The sequence below is a fragment of the Coenobita brevimanus genome, chromosome 47, assembly GCF_032717465.1.
Source record: "Coenobita brevimanus isolate Jiangsu-jjx chromosome 47, ASM3271746v2, whole genome shotgun sequence".
Lineage (NCBI taxonomy): Eukaryota > Metazoa > Arthropoda > Malacostraca > Decapoda > Coenobitidae > Coenobita > Coenobita brevimanus.
Genome location: NC_137000.1, coordinates 8,850,190 through 8,871,630, shown reverse-complemented (window position 1 = coordinate 8,871,630; position 21,441 = coordinate 8,850,190). Strand labels below are relative to the sequence as shown.

The 21,441-nt window shown below is 42.9% G+C and overlaps 1 protein-coding gene across 1 annotated transcript; it reads left to right on the top strand.

Annotated features, from left to right (window-relative positions):
• Window positions 1-10,917: 10,917 nt before the first annotated feature.
• Window positions 10,918-19,106, top strand: LOC145398933 (armadillo repeat-containing protein 1-like). Its single transcript, XM_080271670.1, is given in 7 exon segments — window positions 10,918-11,013; window positions 13,023-13,186; window positions 15,293-15,525; window positions 17,030-17,041; window positions 17,077-17,246; window positions 17,726-17,917; window positions 18,607-19,106. Coding segments are annotated over 7 exon segments (1,095 nt in total). The 3' UTR covers window positions 18,835-19,106.
• Window positions 19,107-21,441: the final 2,335 nt, after the last annotated feature.

Below are 21,441 nucleotides of genomic sequence, written 5' to 3'. Positions count from 1 at the left end.
CCCTGTACTGTTGTTTGCAGATTATACTGTGTTGTTGAGTGAAGACGAGGGGGAGCTGCAGGGCTTGGTGGATGAGTTTGGGAAAGTGTGTAAGAAACGGACTCTAAAGGTGAATGTAGGGAAGAGTAAAGTGATGGTCTTTGAGAGAGGTGAAGTCAGTGAATGTACAGCGAAGTTGGATGGTGAGGAATTGGAAACTGTGAGTACGGTTAAGCACTTGGGTAGTGTGATGAGTAAGGATGGAGGTTTGGAGGGTGAAGTGCTTGAAAGGGTGCAGCAGGGAAGGAAGGTTGCGGGTTCCTTGAAGGCAGTGATAAGAAACAGGGAAGTGAGCATGGAAGTGAAAAAGTTACTACATGACAGTATTGTGATACCAACTCTAATGTATGGAAGTGAAGCTTGGACGTTGTTGGAAGGACACAAGTCAAGAGTGAGAGCAGTGGAAATGAGTTATTTAAGAAGAGCCTGTGGAGTCACATGGAGAGACAGGCTGACGAATGAGGATATAAAGGAGTGTTGTGGTGTGGATGTGGATGTGATAGAAAGTGTTAGGAGGAATACACTGAGGTGGTTTGGCCATGTGGAGAGGATGGAGGGTGAAAGACTGACGAAGAGAATGTATGTGAGTGAGGTGGAAGGGGGGAGAGGGAGGGGGAGGCTGAGGATGAGATGGAGGGATGGGATGGGATGGGGTCCCTCCTGTTGTTCTCAAGAACTGTGCTTCTGTGCTTACACCCTGCCTAGGCAAACTCTTTCGCCTTTGTCTGTCAACTTGTACCTTTCCTTCTTGCTGGAAGTTTGCTCTCATTCAGCCAGTCCCAAAGAAGGGTGACCACTCCCAACCCTCCAACTATCGTCCAATTGCTTTAACGTCCTGTATTTCCAAAGTTTTCGAGTCGGTTCTTAATAGAAAAATTTTAAGGCATCTTTCCTATCACAACCTTCTTTCCGATCGTCAGTATGGGTTCCGTCAGGGACGCTCCACTGGCGATCTTCTCACCTACCTTTCAGACTCCTGGTCATCCTCCTTTCGGGACTTTGGCGAAAGCTTTGCCATTGCACTTGACATCTCAAGGACTTTCGATCGAGTCTGGCATAAATCTTTAATTTCCAAACTGCCCTCCTACGGTTTCTATCCTTCTATCTGTGCCTTCATCGCTAGCTTCCTTTCTGGTCGTTCTATAGCCGCTGTTGTAGACGGCCATCGTTCTTCTCCTAGATCTATCAACAGTGGTGTTCCTCAGGGCTCTGTCCTATCACCAACTCTCTTCCTTTTATTCATCAATGATCTTCTAAGCTGTACATCTAACCCTATCCACTCATACGCTGATGACTCCACCCTTCACCTTTCCATTCGGTTCCCGCAACGCCCATCTCAACAGTTACTTCAACAAGCAAGGGATGAGGCTGTGGCACACCTAATGTCTGATTTGGCTCGTATCTCTGACTGGGGTAAAAATAATATGGTTGTCTTTAATGCATCTAAGACTCAGTTCTTACACCTATCAACCCGACAAAATCTTCCACAGGTATACCCACTAATGTTTAATAATATTCAGCTTAATCCTGCATCATCCTTGAACATGCTTGGGGTTTCATTTACTCGGGACTTATCTTGGAAATATCATATTACATCTCTTGTAAAATCTGCTTCCAAGAGATTGGGTGTGCTAAGCCGACTCCACACTTTCTTCACCCCTGCACAATTGTTGGACTCTATACAGGGGTTTTATCCGCCCCTGTGTGGAGTACAACTCTCATGTGTGGGGAGGCTCCCCACACACTGCTCTTCTCAATAGGGTGGAGGCAAAGGCTTTTCGTCTCATTAACTCTCCTCCTCTTACTGACTCCCTTCAACCTCTGTCTCTTCGCCACACTGTTGCATCTTTATCTCTTTTTCTATCGCTACTTTAATGGTCACTGCTCCTCTGAACTCTCTGCTTGCATTCCTCCACCTCTACGACGGGCGCGTAGCACCCGTCTGGCAGCAAACTCTCATCCTTTTTCTGTCCAACTCTCTAATGCAAGAGTTAACCGTTACTCCCAGTCTTTCATTTATGCAACAGGTCAGCTCTGGAACTGTCTCCCTCTGTCTGTATTTCCTGCTGCCTATGATCTCCAGTCTTTCAAACGCAGTGTGTCCAGGCATCTCAAAATGATCGGATCTTGAATTTGGCTCTATATTGTATTTTGTTTTTCTCTTGGAGGGAACTGTTACTGCGGGCTCATGGCCTTTGGTTCCTTCTTCTTCGCATTAAAAGAAAAAAAAAAAAAAATATGAGAGAGGGGGGTGTGAGTTGTGAGCAGAGCAGTGAAATGGCAAGGGACAGGGCGACATGGACGCGATTTGTTTGTAGCCATCCCGAACGGGATTGAGGCATCTGGCAATAGATAGATAGATAGATAGACTTTGGATGGGTTGTGTGCTGTGAGGATGCAAAGAAATTTTCTGCCTGTTGTGGTACCCAGCAGTTTTAGTGTAGGGTTTTAACCCATGTAAGTAGACTTGCATACTTTATTTACCATATGTAGGACCTGGGGTGCACCCAAGAATTTTCTAAGGGAGGGGGGGCCTGTAGTGAGGTGAGGTCAGGTAATCCGATAATTACTGGGAGGTCATATGCAGGTTTAGAGTCAGAGAGCTGCTGGCCCATTTGTTACTCTTTGTTTGTACTTGCCAGTTTTTCATGTTTTGCTGTTATCATAATAAATACAGTAATCCCCCCAATATCTGATGTAATAGAGCCAAAGGCACGTCCGGAAAGTGGTCCTGTCCAGATAGTGGGCCCCAGCCTCCTGGACTTGTACTTATGGACCTTAACTCAGAAAAACACCTATACAACTCCCTCTGGACATGCATTGCACCTATTGAAAACCCAAATCACACCAATAAGGGACATAAAAGACAGAAATAAATGCAAAAGAACCATAAAATAAGGTTTTAGACGTGAGTTTATACAATATTAAACATTCTGGGTACTTAAAACAAGTCCCTGGCTCCTGGACTGGTAGTTATGGACCCTAACCTAGCCTAACTCGGAAAAACACCTCCCTACTGCACATGCATAGCACCTAAGACCCTGTTCACACCAATAAGGGACATAAAAGAGTGAAATGAGGTGTTAGAGGTAAGTATGGAAAATACAATACAATATGAATCATTCTGGGTACTTACAGCAAATCCCTGGCCATCTTGATGAATAACCCGCCTCCACTCAGACTCTGACAGTAAGAAGGAATTCCTGAAGCACTTGCAGTACACTGTACATGAAGTCTTGCACTGAACTTAGTTATTTGCACTCAGAATTCCATTCTCTTAACACTGCACACTCTTGGCTTACTTGCGCTCCATTGAACCTTAATGAAATAAGTGTTGTACTCTGCACTTAAAGTCTTTCCACTTATAAAACCATTTTCTAAACATAACACACTCTAGTTAATTTGCGTTACATTGAAAGTCAATTAAATCTTTGTCTTTTCACTCAGAATTCTAATTCCTTAACACTATGCACTTTTTTTTTTTTCACTGCACAACACTGTAAATTCCCGTGTGGTCTAATGGAGAAGTTCAAGGCGTTTAATCACTGTCAGAATCTGAGAGTAGCTCTTGCAGGTGACCTAGGGGTGCATCGCTGGGTCGTGGTGATGGCGTACACACTGCAGACGACTCTGAAGAGAGGCGCAAACTTACGTCGAGTGGTGACTCCACTGTACCTGATGTGCTGGGCTGTGGCTCGGAGCATGAGGGCCTGTCTTGGGGAGGCAATGGAGTGGAGCCGGGGCTGAGCACAGCGGGGGTCACGGGCCTGAAAAAGTTGTCAATGGTTGATTGACGCAAGGAACGGTGATTTTGACGATTAATGATGTGCTGCCTGAAAGCACGCACTTCCTCCACAAGTCCCAAGGGCCACATCTCCATGTTGCAGTCCGGGTGCTCCAGGTAGTCCAGAACAAACTCTAGGTGTTCCCAGAATGCGCTCAGCTTGGGGATTGCTTGAGTAGTGTCACGTTGAGAGGAGTCCGCATCATCGTCGCCGTCCTCATCAGAATCTTCAAGCTGGGTACTGACACCTACAACTGAAGATGCGATCTCGATATCAGACAATGTCTGATACCCAAGATTGCCCTTGTTGTCATCCAACCACTCACGCACTTCGTCCACATCAACATCGTCCCCATGCGCACGTAGACGTGCATGGAAGTCATCCACGTCAAAACCTAGGAAATCGTGCTCCACATCCATTCCGAGAAGCAGACGAGACCATCCATTTTCTAGAGTCTTGACAGGGATTTCCTTCCATGCACTGGCCCAGTTGTAGATGGCAGACCTCGCGTGTCCCGTCCCTCCCTGCACTCGTCCTCGTCCTCTAGAACAACCATCACCTCATCCAGGAACTTCCGTCGGTACAGCCTCTTCGTTGCCACAATCACTCCTTGGTCCATTAGTTGGATGAGAGCAGTAGTATTCGGTGGCAGAAACATGCACCTAATGCGGCCATTCTCAGCCACCAAGTCCTTGTCGCACGGGTGAGTAGGTGCATTGTCGAGGAGAAGGAGGGCCTTTACCTGGTCGCGTGGGATTCCCAGTTTCTCCGTCTGGTAATGGATGACCTCCTTGATGAAATGGTGGTGGAACCAGTCTTTGAAGATCTGGGGAGTGAACCATGCCTTCAAGGAATAGTACCAGATGACAGGAAGGACATCCATCACCCCATGAAGACACCGAGGCTGCTTTGCACGGCCAACAATAACGGGCTTGAGCCGGTGCATGCCGTTAGCATTGGCACAACACAAAGCAGATATCTGTTGCTTGCAGAGCTTGCAGCCAGGTACACGCTTCTCCGTCTCCTCGGCTAGAGTGTTCGTAGGCAAAGAGCGATAGAATAAGCCAGTTTCGTCAGCGTTGTAGACTTGACCAAGAGTGAGGCCCTCCCTGTCAATCAAGCACTTCACCTTGTGCCGAAACTGTCTACTCCATCCTCGTTGGCGTCCAAAGCTTCGCCATGAGATTTAAGGTTGGTAAGGCCATGTCGTAACTTGAACGCGAAGAGCCAACCTTCGGATGCCTTGAAGTCTAGGGCGTCGTGAAGCCTTGCGAACTTCTCAGCAGCAGCCTTCAGTTCCGTGCCACACACCATCACACCAGCAGCACGTTGCTGTCGATACTAAATCAGCGTGAAGCGGTCAACTTCTGCATACTTGGGAGTAAACATCACCTTCCTCTCCATGTTGCGTTTGCTTTTCGACGAGAAGTCAGCCATGTACTGCATGAGTTTGTCTCGGGATCTCTTCATATCAGACAAAGTAGATCGAGCCAGGTTGAATTCACGAAGGATGCTTGAGGAAAACCATCCCTCATCCACCTTGTCCAATATCTCCCTCTTCTTCTCCAGAGTCCAAACCACTCTCTTCCTCTTCTTGGGCGGCGGGGCCATCATCACACACACGAAGAAGAGGCACGAGGGCAGCAGGAGAGCCTGCAGCAGGTAAGACACCACCACAAATGCGAGTGCATGGGCTGCCACGACGACGAGCGTGCACACACAACGAGAGACGGGCGGTAAGTGGGGAGGATGCAGGGGTGCTCTAGCGGACGTTGGCGGAACAATGCACCAAAACACAGCTGGCCTACGCCGCACGCGCCAAGTTCAAATTACGGGCGGGAAAAAGTTGGATTTTTTCAAATTTTTTGTTTTTTGTTTTGGCCCATTTTGGGAATATTGGATCCTGGGATGAAAATGTCCGGTAATTGGGGATGTCTGGAAATTGGGCATCTGGATATTACGGGGATTACTGTATATATAAATTTTTAAAGGACCCAGAGAGCTAAGGGGGGGCCTGGGCCCAGGGACCCCCCCCTGGCTACACCCCTGTGTAGGACCAAAACTTCTTGGATGGAGACTTCAAGCCAAAATTTATCCATCCTCATGCTGGTGAAGTACAAATAGCAAAGTGTCTAATACGAGTAATCCATATGAAAACTTCAGCATTGTGATGGTTATTTTAATATATGTCAGAGTCTGTGTATGTCATTAGTAGAACTAAGTGCAAACATCAGCAAGGATATGAAAGGGCATACCAGCAGCACCCATTTTAACCCCTAGGCACCGGGCATGGGTAGACCTATCCATGTCCCAGAACGGGGTTATTTTCAGGAAAATCGATTTTCCCCAAAATATATATTTTTTCATTACAAATCAATCACAAATGACAAAAACACATAAAAAGCATGTAGTTACTCTCTGTTGGCGATTTGGAGGTGGTGGTATGGTGTGAGGGAGCAGGTGCATGTTCAAGGTCGTGGTGGCGGAGGGAGAAGGGATGATATCTCGCGCCAAAATAGTGTTGACTGTTTATCACACTAATTCACAATGCCATATGAACACAATATTACAACTAAAATTGCAAAAAACACAGCGAAAGTAACTAATAAAGATTGGCTTATTTTATGTTTTCCATGATATTTATTTTGTAACAAACTTATGTCTATTTAGGTATTCACATATATTTACACTATTTACACATTATTTCACTGTTTTTAGTACTTCTTGACAATGTGATACTCTCTAAAGGCTGGCTATGATCAGTACAAGTGTAAGCAAGCACCCATACACTCTCCCCCACATCCCTCATGGACCCCTAGTAGCCCTCCCCACCACCCCACCCCTCCCGACCCCTACCCCTACTGCAAACTAGTATCAGCTGGTTCCAAGGCCACACTCTTCCTGTACTGGCCTCCCACCACCTTCCACTACAGCTCTCCTCCTGCTGGGCTGCCCTCCCACCCCTCCCCCACCCCCACCCCTTTCCCCGGCCAGCCAGCGTGACCCTGCGCACCATCCATTCCGAGACAATACTGAGTCCATATGGGGCACTACGAAGTTCAAACATGCCTGCGAAAAATTAAAACGTCACATGACGTGGACCGTAGGCCTGTACCAACATATCATATGACATGGACCGGCGCCTAGGGGTTAAATATCCTCCATATGTTAGTGGCATTACTGTACCCTGTTAGTTGTCCCTCGTTTTTGTTTAGTCAGTATTGATAATCTGCTAGTTGCGTGCAATATTACCCAGCAACACAAGGGAATAGGTTAGTTAGGATTGTGGACACTGCCAAATGACCGGAAAAACCTGTCATGTAGTTTCTAGCAGTTATGGTCAGTCGACCCAGTGCGGTCACAGTGCCTAGCAAGTATTATTGGTCAACCCTAAGCACTAAATATTTATGAAGCAACTTATATTTAATGTATTTAATGATACAATACGCATGAACTAATCTTAACTTAGGTGTATTTACATATGCATACCCTAAAATAGCATGACAAAGTTTCCAGACTTTCTAAAGGTCCCCTTCACAAAGCCAGACACTCACAAGTCTTGATGGCCAATGGTGCATGCAGTGCTGGCAAGCAGAAATCTTAAAAGTGCAAAGCTCTACTTTAAAACGTGCTAAGCTATAGGTGAACTGTTCAAAATTTCATTCTCAGTTGGACTTAAAAATACTCCAGATGTAGAAGAAAGTCTAATATTTATTGGTGCTAAATTATTATGAAAAGCGCTAGATCTAGCACCAACAGCACCAAATTGGCAACTACGGGCAAACAGGTACCAGTGGTGAGCCGGCGACCCTGTCGTGGGTGCCGATCAGCTCATCATGTGGGCCAGAAGGTATGAGAACTTGCATAATGGGACTATTTATGAAAACCACCAAAAGACTGGAAATACCATAAGACCAGATGCCGAATGAGAGGAGTTTTACTGTATTTGAAAAATGTAATTAATGTTTATCAACATCTGATGTGGGGCAGTTGGACTTTGTGGGATTTCCTTAAGTGAAACATTCAGTTTTCATTTGAATCATTCCGACCTTCGATGCCTTCTTGTCCAGTATTGTCCTTTGGTTGTGTGCTTTCAGGAGTCCCGCCTCTCTGCTGTCCCTTCTTCAGTTCAAATCAAACCAGCCAGAAGTTCAGGTATATATGTTGATTGGTCCTCCTTCAGTCCATGACTGTTGCAAGTGTTCAGCCTCGTAAACAATGTATGGACGAAGGTACTTTCCACTGGCACTGATGGAGAACATGATGGATGTTGAACTCTTCATTGTATTCATGATACACTCCATATGTTTTATATCATTCCAGAATATGTGAAGCTGATCCGTTATGATCATCTGTGGTGTTTGGTTTTGTTGTAGTTAATGATATTTGCAGGAGGCACTCCCCAAAGACTCTCTTCTAACTTTTTAAAATAGCTAGGCCACTACAACCTCTTTAGAGACAGGAGCCTGCTTCCTCAATTATTTTGGCATATCCTGGAGGACAACAGGACTTTATGTCTTTTTAGGAAACCATGTTTCCAGTCTGTACTTGGGAGACTATCCTTTACATCTGCGTTGTAGTGTCTACAACTGTCCAGATAGTACTTGATTAAGTTACAGCATATAAACTGCCCCAAAGTGCTATGTCAGATTGCCCCAGGAGACCGAGCCAAATTGCTCCATTAGTCTAAAATCGTAATAATTTCTAATCGAAAGCAGCTAGCTTACTTTGGTAGGTGGATAACGATTAATGACGCTTAGCTTGTTATTATATATTTAACCCTGGAACACGGTCGTGGGGTGTGAGATTCCTACACCACTTTCATCACGTTACCAGTGCGTGGTGATAGGGAGCAGTTCCGTGGGTCTCTCAGTAGCTTCATGTCTCAGTGTGGGCTAGTAGGGGAAGGTAGTGTCGCGGTGCTTCCTTGCACGTGGTGCGGTGTAGGGGGGGGTTTTGGTAAATTGTACCCAAGAAGAATAACCAAAGAATTTATAAATAATGTAATTTACAATGGCAAATAACAGTAATACCTATTTTTAGAGCAAATATATATATTATCTTTTATTTGTCAAAATTATCGTTCATTTACAGTAAAAAAAAAAAAAGTTAAAAAATTATAAAAAAAAATTAAATGTTTTTATTTTTTCTCAAACTTCGTCATTGGCCTCTCAAAACATTGTTCTTACATTTTGATCTCATATTGTTTTCATGTAGAGAGAGGAAAAAAAAAAAAATCCTAACAGGATTTTTTTTTTTTTTTTTTTTTTTTTTCCCACTCAAAAATTAGCCCTTTTTTGCCTCTCTCCCATACATGCTGTGATGTTGCCAGGAGGCTGTGCTGCTCAGAGCTGATGTTCCCACGACCAGGGTGTTTGTGTTGCGTTGGGCAATACTTCAGTACCAGTATTTTTTTTTTTTTTTAATGAATTTTTAGGTGTAGGCATCTACAAATTTTAAGGATTTTTAGCAGTTTTTTTTTAGTAGCCCCTAAGGAACCTAATATACCTCATTATTAAGTACAATATAACGGATTTTGGAAGTACAGATGTTATATTTTCTTGTAATGTTTACAGATTTATTAAATTTTGATTACAACCATTTTTTTTTTTTTTTTTTCCAAAAAGGGGTATAATATACCCCAGAACCGTGTTAGTAGTAAAAATGCCAACGACCGTGTTTAAGGGTTAAGGGACAGCAGAGGAAAATACAGTTAATCTTGTAATTATGCTTATCACAACTCAAACAAATGTGAAAATAACAGGAATGAAAAATTTATCATAGTTTACGTACCTTCAGCAAGCTATCCCAAAGTTTCATTTACAGTATAAATTAGTGATTGTAGAATATAGTACCTTATGAAAAATCAAATATACCCCTGTTTATGCTGTCTGGACCACCTGAGTCACATTCCCCGAATTATCCCAGGTGAGTTGAATAGCCCCATCTTACGATATGTAATTACCTGTAGTTGTGATATTTCAGAGCTCATCCCTTACGAAGAGGACAACCTGTAATGCTGGTAACAGCATTTCCTGCTACTGGAATGAAACACCTGACTCTTTTAAGCCATACCACAGTCTGTTACAGTACCATACTATCAGTAGTGTTTGTGTCAGCTCATGTAACATTTCGAGACATTACTATACACCCTTCTTTGATGTGATGACAGTGGTTTCTTTTTTGTCCGTTTTCTTATTTTCAAATGGTATTCACAATCATTTCATTTACTCACAGACTTGTAATATAAGTGATTCCCCAGTTATAGTAGATAATTGTACTAACAGACTTGCCAAGTAGCTTATTATACTGGTTATTGCAGTTGTTGTCATGTTTAGTAGAATCTGAAAGTTGTAATTTCATTTGTTCCAAAATGGTTCAGCAAGGCATGGCTTGACTCTTCTTGGTGATGAGGTGACATTTTACAGTGAGCCAGTTATAAATTGATCATAAATGGGGGCAGGGTGGCTCAGTGGTAGAGCCTGACTCAAGACCGAAGGGTCGAGAGTTCGCACCCTGCCCGGTTAGCTGCCCTGCAAGGAGAATTAGCACTCTCCCATCACTTAGCATTGTTGTAGCAGCTGTGGCTCAGTGGGTTAGAGCGCTTCGCTCTGACCGAAGGGTTGAAGGTTCGAGTCTACCCAAGGGTCATTGGCAAACATGCAGGAAGGGCATCAGGTCATAATATGCTACACACTCCAAACCAGAGTCCTCTGCCCAGGGGCAATGCCTTAGCCCTTATAAAAAAATGGGGGATATAGCATAAAACACAAAAAATAAAATAAAATAAAATGAAGAGAATAAATGCTTTCTCAGTGATTACTGTATACTGTGCCCCAATTGTAGGACAGAAAAAATAGCGTATCAATATAGTTTAATGTGAAGGAATCCATGTTTCAATTTTTTTTTTTTTTCCCTCCTTAGCATACAATAATGTATTGTTAGATAGGTATTGAGTTGTACTGTACTCAGTATGGCTAATACACAAGGAAAGAGGAAAAAATAGAAAATCCAGGAAGAGCCATGTACTGGAGGGTTTATGTGTACCATTGAAGATTGGGCTCAAATGTATTATTTTGTTGCAGTGTGAGTGATGAGTGAGATAGAGTTGGGGCCGGCAGCAGAGGCCACCATCCAGGCGTACAAGGAACTGGCAGTTGATCCAGCCAAACGCCTTGCTCTTGCCTTGGTCAGTGCTGTGTCCACCTCTCATTTATTTACTTTCTGCATCATCATCATCATCATTGTCATCTTTATTGTCATTGTTGTCGTCAGTCATCAGTCATTATCAGTACCATGCTTCCCCTTGGGAATCCTTGAACAGGAAATGGCATGACAGAGCCACTTTATCCTCGCATACCTGTAACTCTTTCACTGTCTCAAACATTCTTCATCTCTTTCTGTCACCAATACCTGTATACTGGTCCATTCTTTTTAGCTAATAAGGAACCACATAAGATCCCCTTCCAACATTACCCTCAGTCTCACTTTCAGAAACTGTCTTTGGCACCCTGTCTGTGTAATGACCAAATCATCCTAATGTATTCCTTTGTAGCCATTCAGTAGTGCTCTGTGTTACTCTCATTTCCCTTTCACCATTCCATAATATGCCTAAATTTCTCTTGTTACTGTACTTTTATCATCCATCCTGCTTATGCTTGCAGCTTTTCTTGGAAAGGTGATTCTACAGCCTGTAATCTATAAATTCTTCGACACACTACCAAGGTTTTACCCCTATGTGAGAGTGTCAGCAGTAAACCAGTTTCACATTTGACCTTGTAAATGTCCGTGCCAGCCATCCAGTACATAATCATCCAACCCATAAGTGATCTCCTTAACTTTAACGTGAAGTGATCTCTCCTTAATCTTAATTGGTAATTATTGAATGTCGAATGGAATATTTAAAAAAAAAAAGCATGGAAATCTAAAGTATTAATAATAATCAGTACATTTCAAAGATTAGATATAAGAGAAAATACCAGTAAGTGCAGCATAAATGCCTGCTGAATCATCTTTGCATTGAATAACTGACTTGGATACAGTAGTACATACCAGATAGTATTTTGCACTGCGAACAGTTTTTGCATTTAGTAGCTTATGCTGTAATCCTGTACTGATACAGTGGTTTTCTTTTATTTTGCATGCTAGTATCATCTTTTCACAGACAAGATTTGTATTCATTTTCTGGCTTATACTGTGCCTGAGGATGAGGAGTCATTGTATGGCTTTATAATATACAGGATGACCTTTGAGAGAGGTGAGGTTAGTGAATGTACACCGAGGTTGGATGGTGAGGAATTGGAAAATGTGAGTACGTTTAAGTACTTGGGTAGTGTGATGAGTAAGGATGGAGGTTTGGAGGGTGAAGTGCTTGAAAGGGTACAGCAGGGAAGAAAGGTTGCTGGTTCTTTGAAAGCAGTGATAAGAAACAGGGAAGTGAGCATGGAAGTGAAAAAGTTACTACATGACAGTATTGTGATACCAACTCCAACGTATGGAAGTGAAGCTTGGACGTTGTTGGAAGGACACAAGTCAAGAGTGAGAGCAGTGGAAATGAGTTATTTAAGAGGAGCCTGTGGAGTCACATGGAGAGACAGGCTGACGAATGAAGATATAAAGGAGTGTTGTGGTGTGGATGTGGATGTGATAGGAAGCGTTATGAGAAACACACTGAGGTGGTTTGGCCATGTGGAGAGGATGGAGGGTGAAAGACTGACGAAGAGAGTGTATGGGAGTGAGGTGGAGGGGGGAAGAGGGAGGGGGAGGCCGAGGATGAGATGGAGGGATGGGGTGGAGAGGTATATGAGAGAGGGGGGTGTGAGTTGGGAGCAGGGCAGTGAAATGGCGGGGGACAGGGCGACTTGGAGGCGATTTGTTTGTGGCTACCCCAAACGGGATTGAGGCGTCTGGCAATAGATAGATGGATAGATAGATAGACCTGAAAATACAGTAATGCTGCACTAGAAACTCGTGTGGCAGTATCATATGTGTTGTGGGGAGGGCTTAGTCAGCTTTTGTGGGCATGTTTGTGGCAGTGGAAGTAGGAAATGAGTAAGTGATGCAGAATGAATGCTGATAACACCAACTGGGCCATCCCCATAACATACCAGAAATTGCCCTTTGGAGTATAAGTGGAGCATTATTTATCGGCCAGCTTTTGTACAGTACTTTTTTTTATTCCCTGTATTCTTTTTGCAGGACAGAACATGTATCCAGTTTCTGGCATATGTTGTTGCTGAGGGTAAAGGGTCAGTGGTGGCAGCAGCAGTGGACACATTGGCTCTCATTGCTCAGACACAAGACTGCCGACCTTCTCTTGCTAATACATTCGGTGTCCTTGAGGCCCTTCAGAGTGTCACTGAGTAAGTGCCGCTCATTGTGGCAGAGGACATTGAAAATACAGTAAAAACATAGTATAAAGAATTAATGCTGAATCAAGCACTGTTTTAATCATATTATCATACAGAATTACTTGGGTTTTGCATGTAGTACTGTATTTGCACTTCAAGCAGTCTAGGAAATTTTGGAACTTTAAGCAGGTATTGGATATGTTTTATTATATTCACAAGTTTGCAAATTGAAGTCATATAATCCTGTAATATTCACTGGAATTCTTTACTAGGATTTATTAGGTACATTATCAACATGAATATTTGGTGGGTGTGAATTGTACAGACATCTAGTTTGTTAGAACATTCAGATGTATGTGATGTAAAGGTAAAATGCAAATGTCAGTCAAGGGATCAATTTTTGAAAATATTCACAGTCCAGCTGGACCCTCAGGCCATGTAAAATGTTGACAGTAATTGCACTATTTTCACCTTATGTCTACCATGGCATAGTGGGGTAGAGCACATGCTGTCACTTGAAGGGTCATGCATTGAATCCCGTGCAAGGACCATTGTTTGGTGCAGGGAGGGGCATATAACTGCTTAGTGCATCATACTTAGTGAAGTCACCCAATCAGGGACAGTGCTTTAGCCATTCAAGGGGGGAGTGAATGACATAATACTTCATCAGCTACACTGGCTAGCTTTGTTTCATTTATAAAGGCTCCAACACGCTTGCTTGTATCAGCCCTGGTCACCTAATGGCTGCATTCCATGCTGCTCAATCTCTGGCAGCCTCCCTATTCAGTCCCTTATCCTTGAGGTCACACTGTGACCTCATCCCAGGTCTTTTTTGGTCTGCCTCTTGCAACCTAACCCTCAGCGTTCACACTTTTCACTTTCTGCACCCAGTTGTCGGCCCCATCCTCTCCACATCCCCAAACCATACATCTTCTCATCACAACATCAATACACTCCAGTCCCATCCTTCCTCTTGACTCTTCCATTGTAAACCTAGCCTCCCCCTCCACCAGGCCTTGCATTTTAGGATGCACTGCACATCAACCTAATCTTCGTAATTTCTGTATGTTTGAGCCTGTGAATATCCTCTTCTTTTACTGCCCAGGTATCACTACCATACAGCATTACACTCCTAACATGCCATATACAAAGGTCCCATAGCATGAAGGGAGAGACCTCTCATTGTCAGGAGTGGCATCATTTCCTGAACTTCTACCAGCCTCTTCTCACTCTAGCCACATAATATATAACATGTCTCCCAAGTAACAAAACTTCCACATGCTCAAGAGTCTCACCAGCAAGATCAGTCCTATCACACCTGACAGTCTCCACATGCTGTCCCTGACACACTGCACATATGAAATCAGCATTGTCTTGCAGTCTGTCTCTAATACTTCTACATCTCTTATGCACCCACTTATCACAAACATTGCACAAGTTGGAATTACTGATAATAATTATGGTATGCAGTAATGTACAGTACTAAGCTTTATAACAAACCCATGCTCCTCAGAAAACATTCACAGATGATCACAAATTTTTCCCATTTCCTGAACTCCAGTGTATACCATAGTTCCCCTGCCATCCCACTTGGTGTTGACTGGGCCCACGAGCAGTAAAGGTAGCCTGCACTGCCCATTTGAGCTCGGTAAACCTCTGGTCATCAATATTGTTATTTATTGATGCCAAATAGTTAAAAGTTACTCTATAGCTACTTCAGTTCATTAGCATAGCAAGATGATGAGTGCTGCAGAGATGTTATTGGTGCCTATTTGCAAATGAAAGATTGTACCTGTAGTTTTTTTATTATGTTCATAGTTTTTACAGGAGCCTTTCTATTAAAGAAAGAAATTTAGTTAGAAGATTATAAAACCTGCAAGTTTTGCCAGGGTGCAAGGATTAGAATTTAACTCTTCATCTGGAATATCCAGTGCACTCTTCTTCATTATTGTGGTATAGCTTGTGTTTTTTGCCTGGTATTAGGCAGTGTACTTTCTGGTAGTGATACCCAGTAGTAATAGTAACAGTTATACACCTTGTACTTATTATAGTGCAGTTTATAATTTTTTGCTTGTTATTAAGTATTGTTCTTTCTTTTACTGTGCATTATATATGCAGGAATGAAGAGTCATACAGCCAGGAGCTGCGAGACCAAGCAGCAGGCCTTTTCACCAGCCTGCAGTTTGCCCGTCACATCAAGAATCAGTCGCTGTCGCAGAAGGAGGACAAGAAAGAAGATGACAAGCCTGGTTCCCCTGCCTCCCCACCAACTCCTGCCAACACACCCACCTCAGACCACACAAGCTTCACCAGCTTAGATGCTGTTGACAACAAAACTACAGAGAGCAAGAGTGGAACTGAAATGGTACTGCCAAAGACAAAAGGGGTGAGTTACTGGGAAGAGGGGATTGATAAGTGAAATATTCTAATTAAATTCCTTATCACTGTAAATTATCTTTCAGCTCAGAGAAACTTATCTACCCAATTTCTTTGTACATCAAATACTCTGAACATATCTTTAATCTGGAACCTAAGTGTGTTTACTGTAGTAATTCCTTTAGTATGGCCACCATAAAGTCTGCAACAAGGACTGATGAGATACACACAGTACTGGCATACTCTGATATCCAGCGGTGTTGTGTACCAGTGGGAGTGTTCGGACAGCAAGCTGCCAGATATCAAAGCAATTTTCCCCATAAGATACTGAAGAAAAGCCAGTTTCAGGGGCAAACCCAAACTCTCATATACCTTACTCAGTCATTAGCAACTGACACAAAAAACACCAGTGGGAATGTTATTATCCTCATAAACAGTACTGTTGCTAAGAAATGGGACATCAAACATCACATGCAAGCATGTTATGGCAGCTTATTGATAACAAACAGAAAAGTGCTTGACCAATCTGGACACGGCCATCTCCTGCCTCGTGGTGCTGAATAACATCCAGCTTCAGTGCCAAGGTGGTCATATGGAGCCTCTTGGCATCAGGCTGGGCAGAAGTTGAAGCTAGATGTTTTGGAATGGCGGTGGTTGTGGTGATGATGCAGCGCATGGCGATGCAGGAAGGTAAGGTGGTGGGAGGTGTGGTGCTGAAATGCATTCAGGGCAGCAGACGTGATGAGAGTGGACGTATGTGGGCCAGGCAGGCAACGCGCTAAATGGGGGTCGGGGAGGACAGGGGGATGAGGAGGGAGACACACTTGGCAGTGCTGAGCGTGTCAGGGGATGGAGGAGGGATGGGGGGGGGGAGAAGCGAGGGGATGGAGGGAGGACAGGGAAAGCTGTGCGCACCGCCACATCTGGAGTGTTCAGACTAGTGAATCAACGACCATTCGGATTGTGGGAATGTTCCCCAATTTCTTTTGTTTGGTGTAGCAAGTGTTCAGATATTGGGGCGCTGGATATTGGGGTAATGCCTGTGCTGTGCATACAATGCGTAAGGCAGTGTTCCATGCATGCAGGAGTCAGCTTTTTTGTGTTTGACTTGATGGTTCCTTTCTAAAATGCATGGTCTCCTGCTGTGAAATGTCAAGTCCCCTAACCTTAAGGTGAACTTGAAAAGGTCATAGGCCTTAACTTGCGGGATTTCAGATTTTAAGCATCATAGGTGCCATGATTAATGAGCAGGATACAAGTTATTGAAAAAAGCCATTGTACTTTGCAGCATGGTATTTGCATCCATAGGTATTGGCCATGTGGTATTTCAGATGCATGAAACTAGAATTCCTTAGGAGAATTCAGTTTTCCTCTTTCCATTATTACAGTACTGTATAGCTTTTCCTGTTATGATTGGTTAACAGATATTATGAAAAACCAAGATAACTTCAGCATATTTCATAGAGTACTGTGTAATAGAAGTTTACGATTGTTATTTTTTTATAGGTTTGCTGTGTAATGTACAGTATTACCAGAACTGTTATCACTTTACGCTCATAAATATTCACATTGGTAACAGATAAGGCGAGAGAACATGCCCATGAAGAGTGCTGTGGAGAAGAGGGAGAGCTTCCTGGGACCACATAACTCCAGGGCCAAAATTGTTACACTGTATGTCAAAGGAATGGTTCATCCTGTAAGTGTGCACAAACAACCATAGCATTGGATGTCATTTATAGTTTTAACCACTTTTCACTTTTCCATTATTTTTGTAAGTCTGTACTTAATTCTAGTACTGTATATTTTTTAGTGTACTTGGTAAATACATTTAAGTGGATATGGTAGGATAGAGTAGGATTCAGTGTAGGGTTCAGATGTTCATCAAAACAGGAAGAGGGTTAGTTAAAGAGAAAAAAATTGAAAAACCCAACTGTTGATAACTTTAAAGGATAATGGCTGTTTAAAGAGACAGTTGCCACAGATATAGTTTAACAGAAAGGAAATTTAAGATGACAGCAAGGTTACAAGAATACTAACATTGTCATTGCTCTGATTTGTTCGTTATGTTACTCATCACTTGGTTATCAACACTTCCTGACATATTTATAACAGCCTACCCCAACCAAAACTCCCCTCATTCGCTATAATTACCACATTACCTCACACCCCCACTAGGAGCACCGAAAGCTGGTGGAGGATGAGCTAGTGCGAGTGCGTGGCCTCATCAGCATCGTGTTCGACCTGGGCCATTCCAGAGTGACCTGCCGTGTGAAGCGTGACTTACCTGTGGAGAAACTGGCAGCTGCGGTGGCCAGGACAGAGACACTCACTGCTCTACAGGTTACCACCAATGCCAAGGGCGAGGAGGTGGGTTGGGATTTTAATCTATGGACTTTGGGGGAATATAACATTTAGGTCAAAAGGAGGCAAATGGTAGTCAAGTGGTCTGACCACTTCAGTGTGATGATGTTTTATATACCTTGTTATACCAAGGAAGAGACTGTAACACCAGCCACTGCAGTGGGGATTTACTGTTTTGTAATGGCTTGTAATTACAGGATATGGTGGCCCTAGAGTGTGTCCCATCTGGCTGTCCCCAGTCACTACAGTTTGCTTGTTCTGTAATGTATTGTTGTGATTTGCATTTACAGGAAACAGATGCTCTAGACCAAGGGTCGGGGAACTTTTTAGGCTGTTACCCCAAAATTTATTAGAGTAAAATGAAATTACCCCCAGACTTCAAAGTAAACAAAAACAAATCAATTTGCTCATAAAATTGTTGCCTATGGTATAGTAAACATGATACGTGGTTTTACGTCTTGTTCACTAAAACTTGCATCATTTATGTGAAAAAAAGTAATATACCACACGCATTACCTCTCGTACCACACACATTACCCTCCAGATTTTTAGATTTACCCCATTTGGGGTAATTTACCTCTGTTCCCCAACTTCTGCTCTAGACTGCTTCCTGTCTGTCCTTCACTGCTGCCATCTTTTTCCAACCACGAGAGTGAGGATGGGCAGTACTGACTGACACTTTCTTGGCCATACAGGAAATGGTGGCACTGGACCGTTCCCCGTCTGGTCGAGCACCACCACCACCATCTCTCCCCAGCCACCGTAGTGAGGATGATGCCCTACCTGACTACCTGCCAGAGGATGACCTGGATCCAGTGGAGGATGCCAGCTCTGCCATGGCACCGTCAGGAACCTTCATGCAGACAGCCACATCTTGGTTTTCATCAGCTACAAATCTCCTTCAAAAGTCATTTTACTGGTGACCTTATGTTAGATTCATAGTCTGCTTTCCCACACACAACAGTAATGTTTATTTTTTCATACCTATAATTGATTTTGCTTTACCTGATGGGATACGTTCACGACCACAACTTGAATGCTTAGTTGTGGTTGCACGAAATTAATTTAGCCTTGAAAAGAGGTAGGAATGAATCTCCTTGGTTACTGGTTATACCAGCACCCCAGTCAGACTTATAATTGGCCTTCAGCTAGATTGAAAGGGGTTAGGGGTTTCATTAGAGTAAAGTGCACTATGCCATTGTTACATGTTAATTAATTTCCACAATGATTTTAACTCAAACAGCATTATTATTTGTCCCATCCAGTTTCTGGAATATGATCTCATGGACAGAGTTCATTGGATGTCACAGGAATATTCTTGTTGGTTAAAGAGGCTCCCCAGCACCTCCTCACCATCAGCTTATTTCTGTATTGGATACTTTGATATTGTATGTTACAGTACCATCTTTTTTCCTCTTGCATACAAGTACTTTCCCCCATCATGGCAGCTTCTGATGCTTGCAGGGAGATTACAGGTAGGCGTTCATGCTGTGTATTGATGTAGTGCATTATCCCCATTGCCCTCGTACAGATCCCCCCTGTTTTACTATCATTTGCTTAAGCAATCGTACAAATTTAGCACACTTTTTTCAATATATGATTGCTACAGTCCCTACCAAGGACCTTTGTGCGTGTGTGTGTGTGTGTGTATTTACGTAGTTGTGATATACAGGAAATGATCTACGCTCGTGGGGTCCCGTCTCTGTCTCTCAATAAGTTAAATTTTGCTTTAAACTTGTGTAAGTTTTTAGACTGGACAATCTCTTTGTCCAGGTTATTCCACAGGTCAGTACATCTATAAGGAAAACTATATTTCTTGATATCCTTCAAGCAGCTTGGCTCTTCAGTTTCATTCCTTGTCCTCTTGTTACTCTCTTATCCCATAAAAACAGATATTCTCTGTCAATTTTATCTACTCCCATCATGGTCCTTAACACTGCAATCATGTCGTCCCTCTCTCTCCTTTCCTCTAAGGAAAGCAAATCCAGCTTTTCCAGCCTCTCTCTGTACGACAGATCTGCCAGACTGGGGACCATCTTAGTTGCTGTTCTTTGTATTCTCTCAATCTTGTTTATATATTTCTTTTTGTGTGGGGATCACAGTACTGCTGCATATTCTAACTTGGGGTGGATCATGGCCAGTATCAATTTTTTCATCATCTCCTCATCCATGTATTGAAATGCTACTCTTATGTTAGTCAAGAGTTTGTACATCTCTCTAACTGTCTTGTTAATATGTTTTTAAGGAGACAAACTATCCTGGACCAGCACTCCCAAATCTTTCTCTTCTCTCGCTTCTGTGATAGGTTCATTACCCATCAAATAATTCAGTGATAGCCTCTTGGTACTTTTACCCATTTTCAATATTTTACATTTCTTTTAATTGAATTTCATTTCCCACTTCTGGCTGCAGTCATGTATCCTATCCAGATCCTCCAGCAGCATTTTACTGTCCTCCTCTGCCTCTACCTTCCTCAGGATCTTTGCATCATCAGCAAACAGACTTGCATAACTGTTCACTCCCTCTACCATATCATTAACATAAATCAGGAACATTACTGGCCCCAACACAGAACCCTGGGGGACTCCACTTGTTATTTCTCTCCATCCAAACATCCTGTCCTTTATTACTGTCCTCATTTGTCTGTCTCTCAGAAAGTCTCGCATCCATTCCAGAAGGTTTCCTTTCAGTCCTCCTATATGCCCTAGTTTCCACAATAGTCTCTTATGGGGTACCTTGTCGAAGGCCTTTTCCAAATCTAAATACACACAATCCACTCAACTGTCTCTCTCTTGTAGCATGTTAATTGCTCTTGAGTAAAAGCTCAACAAGTTGGAAACACATGACCTTCCACTTCTGAATCCAAACTGACTTTCAGCCAAAATATTCATCTCTTCCAGATATTTCATCCATCTGTCTTTCAGGATTCTCTCGCACAATTTTGCAACCATGCTGGTTAGGGACACTGGTCTATAATTCAGGGGTTCTTCCTTGTTTCCTCTCTTATAAATTGGTACCACATTTGCCCATTTCCATTCTTGAGGCACATTCCCCTCTTCCAGAGAACACACAATTAAACCATGTATCTTATCCGCCAGTTGTTCTCTGCATTTCTTCAGTACCCAATTAGAGATTCCATCTGGTCCTGGGGCTTTCCTTACATCTTGAGTTTCCAGTAATTTATACATTTCCTGTATGTCAACTTTTATATCTTTCATCACTTCCTCCCTAGTCACTCCGTCCCAAGTCACTCCCTCCCCTTCCACAAACTCACTTTCATTAGTGAAAACTGACTGGAAACGTTTGTTCATTATTTCAGCTTGCATTGCCGCATCTTTATAGACCTCTCCATCTACTTTCAGTGTGGTGATTCCTTCCTTTTGTTTCAATTTGCCATTGACAAATCTATAAAACAGTTTGGACTCATCCTTACATTTGTCTATTATACCTTTTTCAAAGTTCCCTTCTTCCTCTTTACGTATTCTTGTATATTCATTTCTAGTTCTTTTATTTCTTCCTTTGTTCTCTTA